This window comes from Protopterus annectens, chromosome 9.part0 (assembly GCF_019279795.1).
Source record: "Protopterus annectens isolate FY-2018-M chromosome 9.part0, PAN1.0, whole genome shotgun sequence".
Classification (NCBI taxonomy): domain Eukaryota; kingdom Metazoa; phylum Chordata; order Ceratodontiformes; family Protopteridae; genus Protopterus; species Protopterus annectens.
In genome coordinates this window covers 827,627,249-827,639,864 of record NC_056743.1, presented here as the reverse complement: position 1 = coordinate 827,639,864, position 12,616 = coordinate 827,627,249, and the positions used below count along the sequence as shown (strand labels likewise).

At 32.4% G+C, this 12,616-nt stretch overlaps 1 protein-coding gene across 1 annotated transcript in view; it reads right to left on the bottom strand.

Annotated features, from left to right (window-relative positions):
• PNPLA6 (patatin like phospholipase domain containing 6) overlaps positions 1-12,616 on the bottom strand; it is a 1,368,928-nt gene that overhangs the window by 74,321 nt on the left and 1,281,991 nt on the right. The window contains exon 30 of the mRNA XM_044083495.1: positions 3,016-3,132. Coding sequence (XP_043939430.1) covers positions 3,016-3,132 — 117 coding nt within the window. The remainder of the gene's footprint in view (positions 1-3,015; positions 3,133-12,616) is intronic.

Genomic DNA, 12,616 nt, shown 5'->3' with positions numbered 1-12,616 from the left:
GATCCCACAGTTTGGTTTTTTGAAGGGTAGATCATGCCTGCTCAACTTAGTTGAATTCTTTGAGTCAGTCACCAGAGCTGTGGATGAAGGCAAGGTGGTTCATACAGCCTACCTTGTTCTGGCCAAGGCCTTTGATACCATTCCCCACTCAGGAATCATAGGAAAAACTCATTAAGCTAAGCTTCAACCCCTATATCACTATTTGGGTTGCAAACTGGCTCACAGATAGAACCAACAGTGTGAAAGTAGCTGACTCCAAATCAGACTGCCTACTAGTCACGAGTGAAGTCCCACAAAGAAATCCCAATCCCTCCACACCACATGCTCCAGAGGCCAAAACCGCATTACCACAATCAACAGAACATACTGGAGGGACAGGTTCATAACTCAGAGACTGCCCATGCTATGGAATAGACTTCCCATACATGTCAAGCAGAGTACCTCGCTGACCCTCTTCAACAGTAATCTTGATGAGTGGATGGGAAATACAAAAAATCACCCCGGGGATAACTCCAATGGCTCTAATCGACAGAGGCACCGGGAACCAAAGTCAGCTGGCACGATGCCAGGGTAATCCTATGGCAAGGCTTGTAAAAGGCCCCAGGGCCATTAGCCTAGTACACACCCATGAACCTATGAAGTAATGATGGTATATCTGAACAGTAAACCATCCACCTTTACACACCTCTGCTCCCTCTTATGATAGCTGGAGAAACCAGCTACTGGACCTTTTCTATAACAGCATTTCTGAGACAGGATGCAAAAAAAGAAACTATGATGTTAAATGTCATGGTGAAGTTTGCAAACAGTGCTCTCACTACTCTTGCATATTTTAATTCTCTTATTTGTGTATTACTACTGTTATGTGGCCAAGCATGTGGATGAAAAGGGTCTGTGGATCAGCCCACTTACCCCATTGCCAAATATGTAAATAAAACTGTGCTTGTTGTGCATCAGCAATTGAAGACACTTGCCAGGTGTATAAGTGTACACCTACGATCCTTGGAGTATAAAATGCTTCGGGTTCTTATGACTACCCCTCAAAAGAAATGGTACTTAGTGTTGTAGCCCCGAAACTCTGAAATAGTAAAAAGGTAAACCTCCATTGCCTCCAACAGCTAAATACTATCTGGACAAATGTCAGTGTCTATGTTTTCAGTAAATGAGCAATACTTAAGCACATCTGTCAGGATATCCTCACATTTAAAAACCACGGAAATCACACAAGCAGTAACCACCTCTCTCCAAGGCACTCAGGACATCAGATTCAGGAGTAAAATGCCTTTAATATCCAACAACATGTTAGGAACAGTAATTCACTGTAGTACAATTCAGTTTAGCGCTTTCACCCAGTAGAATACAGGCTTCTTCAGAACAAAGAAGTAACCCAATCCAATACATTTAAATAATCCAGCACTTCCAATCACATCACAGGATCAATTAAATATGCGTAACATAGATTAATTACAGTATAATGACCCAGTTAAAATCATAGTAATTATTTATGCAGGGATGAATTGCAACACTAATATTCAGTTAATAAAATGAAAAATTCATGTTAAAATACACCTGTTAAATAAATATGTGTGTTTGATTTAAACCATAAAATCCAGTTCATCCCTGCTTAAATAATTACTATGATTTTAACTGGGTCATTTTACTGTGATTAATCTATGTTACGCATATTTAATTGATACTGTGATGTGATTGGAAGTGCTGGATTATTTAAATGTATTGGATGGGGTTGCTTCTTTGTTCTGAAGAAGCCTGGTATTCTACTGGGTGAAAGCGTGCTAAAACTGAACTGTACCACAGTGAATTACTGTTCCTATCGTGTTGTTGGATATTAAAGGCATTTTATTCCTGAATATCCTCACATTTACACTGACAAATCCCTGCATCATCTCCTTTCCATGAACTAATGCTAGCCTTTGTTGATTATATCTTCTTCACTACTTGATACAACCATTTTATGCTGAAGTAACACCTGACCCCCTCCACCTATGCTATGATACCCGTTTTCCTCATGAATTGCACCCTACTCTTACAAACTATTGTCTGTTCTAGCATCCTCCAGTATATAACCTTTTCAGTTACATCAACCCCAGCTACTACTCTGCAATTAATTAAACCATGGTGCATTAACCTGCTTATTACAGTATTAACAACTGCATTAAGTTCACCTTTGGAACTGAGAGTTTCTGGGATCTTTTCTGAAAAGGTTAGTTATTTTACTGTACCCAAATGAGCCACACTGTCAAACACAGGATCAGGTCTGGGGGGCAATGCACTTTGATACTTATAACAGCAAATGCTGAACCAGACCTACTCAGACAGTTTTTACTTGCCTTCAGTGATTGATGTTATTGTACAGCCATCTGGTAGCCCACAAATCTAGAACTACCACCAAGTTTGGACTGACATGTCAAAACACAATACTTTGAAATAAACAATCATTGACATTTTTATTTTCAGTCACTGTGCATATAACTAATAAAAAAAATTATCAGAGTCAAATGGCTTAGATGAACGGTACAAAATGCTGGCCAAGAGTTATACACAAGCTAGTGAATCATTGCAATAAAATATAACCCTTTTCAAGAAAGTTAATTTACAACTATTCTGTGCTGCACTGTCATCTCTTTATTGAAACTGACAACCCTAGTAGGGTCTATCCACTGATAAAAATGTTTGGAAATTGAATGTAGGTAAATTTGTTCTCCATTCTATCTGGTGGCTGTCAGGACTTTTAACATATAAATGTAAACTGAATTCTAACATTACAACAAAAGTTGCGAATGCACCAAATCAAACTTATGCAAATTTTAATAATAAATTTCAAGCAACTTTTCTCTAAGCTTATTTACATTCAAATAACATTACTACTCAATTCTGTTCATGTGACAAGTCACATTTCATCCATTTTTCTTCTGTTTCTTATATTCTATTCCACTGGTGAATTAATCACAGTAGTCATACCTGCTTAAAGACATCCTATGCTGCAAAGTGCCATACCTGGTAAGTTGTTGGTGTAGCCGCCATCCATCAGCAAATTTCCATCCTTTGGGTCACAGAGTGGCGGTAGGTACCCCGAAAGGGTCATACTAGCTCGCACGTACCGCCACAATGAGCCTAACCATGTGGGGAACAAATGCAGTCAGAAGACAAATAACATTTCATCCCTGTATAAGCCCTTCAGTAGGATGAAAGGAAGGACTTATACCTGAACATTTCTAGCCCAAAGAAATCTGCAGAAACCTAGTGTGCAAAAGTAACTATAGTAATACTAAAAAGTCATTTATATAACCAATTTTCTTACTTTTAATGACCTGTATAAAATGTTTTTTCTATATCAAAGTTAAATCTATTCTAATAAAACTTGAAGTTTTCTTTTTTGCTTCTGTTCAAAAGGATGAACCTTTGTTTTTACGTAAATTCTCCTATGTAAGAAAAGTTTAAGGAATTCCATTTAAGTTTTGCAGATTTCTCTGAACCATGTATTTTTTTCAGGGAACATGGTGGCAAAGCCAGTCCAGATTTGTCCCTTCCCTCAACATTAAGCAAAAGCAAAAGTTGACTGTTGGGGGAAGCATGTGGAACAAGTCTGGATGAGATATGGATTGGAAGGAGGTTGGGTCTTCACACTGAATACTGCTGAGATAGCAAAAAGAATGCATCCAAAAATAAACCGCATTAAAATAAAATTGTGTGGGTTTGTGTGTATGAATGTATGTATGTATATGTATATATATATATATATATATATATATATATATATATATATATATACATACAGCAGCAAGGCAGAACAGATCACTCTGTAAAGAAACATAGGACAATCAGGTTGGAAAACCAAGTCATTCACCCTAGTGCAATTAACAAAAGAAAAAAGTTGTCTGCAAAATAATAAAATAAAGCAAATTGAAATGATAATTACAAGTTTGTTTGTTTGTGTCTTTCGGCTTTTCCCGGTTAGGGGTGATAAAGGCAAAAACTGCTGGTTAAATGTGAAAACAACTAAGTGAATGTTTTAATTTGTAATGTATCAATCAGTACTAGTGAATCACACATATTCCAAAAGAATTTCAGAAAATTCTATAAACATAAGCTGTGACTAAAGGAAAAAATAAAATCAGCAAACACGTCACAGCTCAACAAATATGAAGACCAAAGTAAACATGTCCAACCTGGTAAAATATATCTATTCATTTAACACTTTAGACTGAAATGTTACATTTGGTCTTGATAATATACCTTTTACCACTAAATAGTGTACTGCCTAGCTATCAGAAAGTGAGCTGGAAAACTAATTAGCCAATCAAAAGTAAACTATACAAGTACCCAAACATTAATGTACTCCCCATAAATGACTTGCAGATAATCAATGTCTAAGTTTTCTGTCAGTCCAGGTGAACAGCTGCCAAGATGCTCATACACACAAAAAAATGGATATTTGAATTTCGGGTGCCCTTTTCTCCTTCCAAACCACAATTTCCCAATGTCCACCTGGCCAGTGAAGTGAGGTGAAGGGAGCTCGATGCTGACCTGGGACATTGTTAACATAGCAGCCATCCACAAGCAAGTGCCCATCCTTGGGGTCGCAGAGAGGAGGTAAATAGGGGACGTAAGATGCGCTCGCTCTGACGTACTGCCAGACACTGCCTGCCAGATGAAGATGGACAGTAAACAAAAAAATAAAAAAGGAGGACAAAGTCACAAGAGCATGGAGGGGGAATGTTGGAAGGAAAGACACAGGAAATGAAAACAGCGAAAGAGTAGCTTCAAGAACTCAAGCCCAGACAATGAGATACATTAAATTCTCATATGGTTTGCACTGCACCCATTAAATAAAATTAAAGAAAATGAAGGCTTTTCTAAGCCTCTGTATAGCTAAAATAATAACAAAAATGCACATTTCATATTAATAGATCATACATAATTTACAAAAAATGATTTAATTTTGTAAATTACACATTTCATTATCAGCTACAATTTTATATAAACAAGTATGCCTTGGACAGACTATAGGAATTGCTGAAAAATATCCTATGAAATGATATATTACCAAAGTACTTCCTATACAAAACTGCTTGATATTCCTCAAATGTTCTACATTGTTTTAATCAAAAGATATGTAAGATCATACAGATTTCAAACTAGCACAGCCCTTTTCCAGAAAATCACACCTTTGTTATGAGACAGAAAGGCAAATATTAACATACTCAGGCATTTAGAAGCACAAAATAATAGAGCCTGAGAAAGAAAATACATTTTTTCATGTATTATGGTTAATGTACTCATATAAATAACCTTCTTCATTGTCCAAAGAAAAATATTAATTCATGATATGGCTTGATATTCAGAAACCTTTAGAGCACAGATAAAGAACATGACCCATTGCCTTATTTATTCTTTCATAAATGAACACAATTCAGCTAGACATACATCTTAAACATTCAAAAAACATCTGTATGATGGGGTGGAGCCAAGATGGCCATCTGAAGGTAGTACAATTTTAGAGTTCTGTAAAACTATTTATTTAGACAGGAACTTAATTAAAGATTGTGAATAAGTTTTATAAGGACTTATCAATAATACTTTAAACTTCATGATTACAAAATTAGGTGGATCTACTCAAATAATTTCCTGTCAAATTACTGGAGAGTTTATCTGTAGGAACATGAGCAGCTCCAAGCATTCTCAAACAGACTCAGCACTGACAAAAGAAATGCAGATAGTGACTTCAACTCTTCAGGCACTGTCCTTATAAATAAATGATTTTCAGCAAAACCTTGAAAACCTCAGAGAAAACAGTCTAAAACAAACTGAAGTATTCAAAGAACTACTTCAACACCACCAAAATAAATTATTGGATATAGAAACTGCTATAACTGACATTGACGGGAGACTTAAAGAAAAGGATCTACAAACTGAATTTCTCCTCAAACAAAACACCTGGGTCCAGAATAAGCTTGATGACCTAGAAAACAGGGAAAAAAGATGTAATATAAGAATTTTTGGTCTCCCTGAAAGAAAAAAAATGAAGAGGAGAACATTATTTCTTTCCTAAACCATTGGATCCCTGAAATTTTAGATCTTTAAAATGTTTTTTTTTTTTTTATGGAATGGAGACAGCCCAAAGAGCAATAGGAAAGCCAGTACCAACGTCTTCCATACCAAGATCAAAGGTTATAAGGTTTCTATCATTCATAGATAAAGAACTTGTTTTAAAGACTGCTTGGAGAAAAGCCCCTTTAAAATTCAATCAAAATCACATCAGATTTAACAATGATTACTCCACTAAGGTTCTTGAAATGAGGAAAAATGCTGGCCCCTTGTTAAACTTTTAAAGCAAAACAATATTAAGGCTCAAATCACATACCCTGCAAGAATCAAAATAGATTTTTCTAATGGAATAAGAACCTTTAACAATCTACATGAAATATCTGCCTTTATAAAAAAACAACAACATAATTTCCATTCCAGAAGATAAGGACTGTTCTTCACCTTCATTAAAGAGATATTCAGGAAAAAAACACTTGGACAGATAGAAAAAAGAAGAAACAAAAGACTGCTATTTCAAGTGTAAGTTCCAACAAATCATTCAAAGCATCTACTGATAAATGACTCATTTCCTTTTGATAACAAACATTCATTTGGGGATGCTGTAATTTCATTTTAACCAAGATATTTCAATCAAAACACATATTGTCTTTACCATTCAACTATAATTTTATGGTATTGTCATAACAACAAACAATACTAAATGGAAGTGATAATTAATCACACTGCTCACTATAGCTAACTTTGATTTAATTTTATTCATATGTCTATGAAAACCGAGTGTCTGACATTTCTCAGCATGGTGGTGGGGGGCTTCCTTCTGTTAACATTTTTTTTTTTTTTTTACTTAATTCTAAATTATACATATAACTACACTAGTTAACATAATTCAACCCTAAATTATTGAAATGTGGTTATCTATTAGTTCATTTAAACTTTTTTAAGTAAAGTGCTTGGGACTGTGATTTTATCTGCCTAATGTGTTTCATTAGATGTAAATACTCGGTAAATGGACATGAATATTTGCAACACTTTTTTTTAACTTAACACTTTCAAAATGAAGTTTTATGTTAAGAATAACCTCCCCAGCCTGAGATGGAGCTCTGCTCACCCTGAGGAGCCTTGCAAGCTGTTTAAACTGAGCAGATTCCTCCATGATTTTTTTTTTTGATGTAACACACAAGAAGAGAGGGGAATCATTTCAGTGATGTGCCCCTTGCTTCAAATATCCTGTTTTTTAGCCATGATTGCCTGGAATTACAGAAATCATTAAGGTCACCTTTTATTTGTTTAGAAATGTCTTTAAATACTTATTTTATGTTAAATATATGTAGATTATTTCTGCTTAATTTAAGCTGTTTAATAAGTTTTTGAATCTAAAAGTATTATAATTACTGTACTTAGATATTAAAATTACTTTTAATTTGACTAAATTTCACTGCTACAGCAAGTCATTACTTGTCAAACACTATTTATTATAAAGCTTATTTTTTAAGTGTAGTGCAAATACATCTTCATAGACATAGGAAGGTATGGACTGAGATTCTATTACACTTTAGAAGAAGTGACAGACAAAATTTTAGTGATGGGATGACATTTTGGTCAGTTCAAAGTAAGCCTCATAAAAGTAGCTTTTATCTTAAAGTACTTTATTTAATTTTAACTATAACAATGTGTCTGTGGGTAATGCAGTTTCATATTAGTAAACGTCTTTATTTTAATCTATACTTAAAAGCTCAGATGCATCTTAAAACTTATGTTTATATTCATTTGTAGTAGTTTCTAGTAACAATAACGCTTACACCTGGAAAGAAATAGAAACTGAATGATTACATTATTAATAAAACTGTTCTTTTTGTGTACAGTAACCTGCTTCAACTAGTCAATATAATCTATATTGATCATCTGAACTTCTCTACTCCTACATACACTCATACAAAGAAATTTATTTATGTCTTATTTATTTATATAAAAATAAGAAAAATGTTTTGATATTTGGGAAGTTTATATTTAAATGTTTACTATCTGCTTTAGCTAAAGCTGTTAAGATTAATTGAGTTTAGTCTCACTTATAGGACTTATTATAGCTGCTGGACGTGGTTATGATGGTTAAGGAAAGCAGTCTGACTGATCTAAGTTTATCTCTCAGACTGGGAATTTTAGTAATTCCATGTCTGATTTTGGAAAATCCAATTTTAGTTGATTATATGTTTTACATCATCTTTTTTATTACTTTTTTAGCTAGGCCTGAAACCATGAGACTACACTATACAAGTATAGCTAATAGCATTTCAATTATACTATATTTTTAAATACTCATGTGTTTTTATGTATTAGAAAGAGTTATGGGATTAATATAGCAACCATTGTTTATTATATTCCTAATACTCTTGTATACACTCATGTCTTTATCTATAACTTCTCTAAACATTAATGGTCTGAACCATCCAAGGAAAAGGTTAAACTTGCTAAGATACTTAAATGTTAACAAAATCACAAGTTGCATTTTTACAGGAAACTCATTTTAAATCCACTGAAAAAATATTTGAATCCTAATAATTATTTAATACTAGCTCATTCCTTATATAAGTCCAAGAGAAGGGGTGTCATGATTCTATAGAAAATAATGTTGTAGATCCACAAATCTTATACAAATATGAAGATCCACAAGGATTATTAGCCATTACTATATTAAAGCTTAATAACAGAATTTGGACATTAGTTACTCTTTATTCTCTTTCTGGGATTAGGCGTTAACAGCAGCAAAAGTCACCTTAATCTCATAACTAATGTTTATAAAGGCAATCTCATACTGGCAAGAGATTTCAAATGCATTTTGGATAGCTTTGACACCACAAATAATCATCCACTTAGACTCACTTCTACAGCAAAACTCTTTAAAAAATGGAAAGAGTCCCTCAACTTATATGATATATTCATTTCCAAACACAATGACTCATTATGTTTTTCTCATACAGATCACAGATTTAGAACCCAAACAAGGATAGATAGAATTCTAGCTTCCAATGACTTAAAATTAAAAATCTCATCTTCTTCTATATACCCATGTCTTTTTTCTGATCATAACTGTCTCACACTTAACTTGATTTCACTAATTTAATTTCCAGCACTAGAATACCAGCCTATATAACTAAAGTTAAAGACTTTAAACCTTGGCTGCTAACAGAACTGCAGTTCTTCTTAGAAGTAAATCACACTGCTGATACTAATATAACAATGGTCTGGGACGCTCTAAAAGCCTACATTTACAGTAAAACTGTCACCTGGTTTAAAAATAAATGAAAAGAATGGGACTTAGAGACGCAAAAATATACAAGTAAAGCTATCAACAATTAATTCAAGATCTACACACCAATTGTCAGATGATAAGAAGAAAACAGATGAACTAAATAAGAAATACTTAGAAATTTCAAAATGAATTTAGCATTAGAAAAATTAAAGTTAAATTCTTATGCTTCAACTCCAAAACACAAATGCACAATTTATCAGTGAGAATTACAATTCAACCCAAGTCAAATAATATTACGAAAATACTACATGAAGGCTCCAACAAACCAGCATCTGACAATTGTGATATTCTTGAAGCATTTATATTTAATTTTACCAAACACTATAACTCTAATAATCTAAGAAGTAATGCTCTTGACACAGAACTGTCTTCCCTTAATTTAGAGACAATCCTGAGAAACTTAAAACAGACAGTGAGAAGCAAAAATCTATAAATAAAGTTAAATATAAAATTAAGAAGTTTATACCTAATAAACCCCCTGCTGCAGATGGCATTATTATAGAAATTTATAAACTATTCCCTTCAACTATTATATCTTTACTTTACAAAACTTTGACTGAAGTACAAACTCACAATATTATTACACTATCCTAGAGACAGTCACTGATTACTCCTATTCTCAAAACTAATAAAGACCCTCAACCTTGTAGCTCTTATAGACCTAGTTCCCTCTTAAACAATGATTATAAGATCATGTCCATAACTGTTGACAGAATGAAAGTTCCACTCTCTGAAATGATAAACAATGATCAATCAAGATTTGTTTATAAAAGACAAATTCATGATAATATTAAAACCATTCTTACTCTCATTAAATTTTTAAATAGAGAGAATGAAGAAGCGTTACTGTTTAGTTGAGATATAGAAAAAGCATTTGATTCTGTCAACTGGGAATATCTTTTTGGAAAACTGATTTCACTAGCATTTCCCTCTTCTTTTATTTATATGTTAAAATCTATTTATAAGAACAAGTTAGCTTATGTCAAAGTAGGTCCTTTCACTTCAGAATATATACTCATAACTAGAGGTACTAAACAAGGCTGCCCACTATCTCCTATTTTATTTGCACTTGCCGTCAAAGTCTTTGCCTCTCTGATATGAAATAACACAAAGATTATAGGTATCAATATTTATAATCATTATAACTTTAAAGTAACACTTTTTGCTGACAATGTTATACTTACTCTACCTAACTCAAAAACAGTTTCATGTGAATTAGATTGTATAATGAATTATTTTCAAAGACTTTCTGGTCTTCATTTTAATAAATAGAAATCGAAGTATATCATACTTAACAATAACCTAAAAAAACAGTCTGATAAGGAGAACAAACTAATTCCTTGAATCATTTGGGAATAGTCTTATGCAGTACTATAGAAAAGACAACAGAAATCAATTATAAGAATATCATATCTTTAATAAATAATCATACAAGTGAATGGAATAATATGTTCACTTCTTTTGAAGAAAGGTTACAGTTGATAAAAATGACTCTTTTGCCAAATATTATATATACTGCTATAGCTCTTAATATTTCTCCTGGAAATAAATTCATTAAAGATATCAATAAATTATTAATAAACTTTTTATAGTATCCTAACAGGAATACAATTGCTTATCTAAATCATATTAGGCCATGGGACTAATGTGGCATAAAGTTCCCAGACACTGACAAATACATCACAGTATCATTATTTAAAGATCTTATAAACTGGATTGATCCAAATTATAATTCCAACTAGAAAGCCCTACATCTTATTATATCATTAAATGAAAATACTTTGTTAACAAAAATCGCTTTAAGTAATCTTTCTAATAAATGTTGGCATTTCCTTTGTTATACTGTACAGTATAATATAACCAAACCTACAAAGTTAAATTCTTTAAACCACATCTTCAACAGCTTCAGGAAGCTTATTAATTCTAATGTAGACATTAAAATCTCATTTGATTAACTAATACCTTTCAAAATCACAAAGAATTTTCCAGATAAATTATACTTCAACATTTAATGCAAGGGACGTTAAGAATTTTAATTGCTGGCAACACTGTACAAAAGATCTAAACATATTAGATAATCAACAACTTAGTAAAGAACATGGTTTGTCATCACAAGATAAGTTATTATTACAAAGCATATTAACCTATATACAAGATCTTTGGAGAGTTAGCAAAAACATCTTTTCTGGATTAACCCTCTTTAAAATTTTATATATCTTAAAATATTGCATAATAATTTTAAAACAGATAACATCACATCCAAATTATTCTAATAAAACATAAGACCACTTTAACTTCTAAGCACTGGAATTTTATAACAAAAGGTCTTTATCCTAATTATTCCCAGATGGAAAAATCTAAATTTTTAACCTCTGTTAAATGAAAATCTTGGGTTCAGTATTGGAGCATCTTCACCTGGAAGTTTCTTCACAGAACCTTTTTAACTCCAGACAAAATAGCGAAATTCAGTAAATCTGAAAATGTTATTTGCTGGAGATGTCTAAAATCTTGTAAATCAGACTGGTTTCATATTTTTTATGAATGTCCCAACTTAAGACAATTCTAGGAAAATAGTGATGATTTTCTTAAAGCCTTATTTTCAGATACATTTTCATTAGCCAAAACAATATATTTTTAACATACATGAAGGTTTTAACATGAATAAAATTAACTCATATCTTTTATGGACAATTCTAGCTATAGCTAGAAAATGTATCACTAGAAAGTATTATTCTGTTACCTCTCCAAATATTGAAGATTGCCTGACTTTGTTAAAATAAATGATACATAAAGAAACCAGAACAAAAGATTTCAGAATTTATCTGAAGAACTTCATCAGCAATCCTTGGATAAAGGTTTCATCTCTCATCAAGACTTTTCAAATGGACTCTAACTCTTTCTAAGGTCATTTATGTCTTTATAAACAACTAGTTTTACTTAATTAGAAATATTTCATATACTATTTCATGCATATGTATATATTGTAAATAGTTTCATATTCAAAATTTAGGTTCTAAAATATCTAGTTTATTATTATATTTTAATGAAATATTTGAGTAAAAAACATCTATACAAGATGCATATTTAGGAATAACATTCTATTAATGAACGAATGAATAAAATGTAAAAAAAAAATTGCATTATATTCCACTTTGCTATGCACTAAAGATTTTTCAATACCAGCAATAGAATCGCTGGACAGTACTAAATGGACAAGAGCAAAACTGAAACTGCATCTCTTAG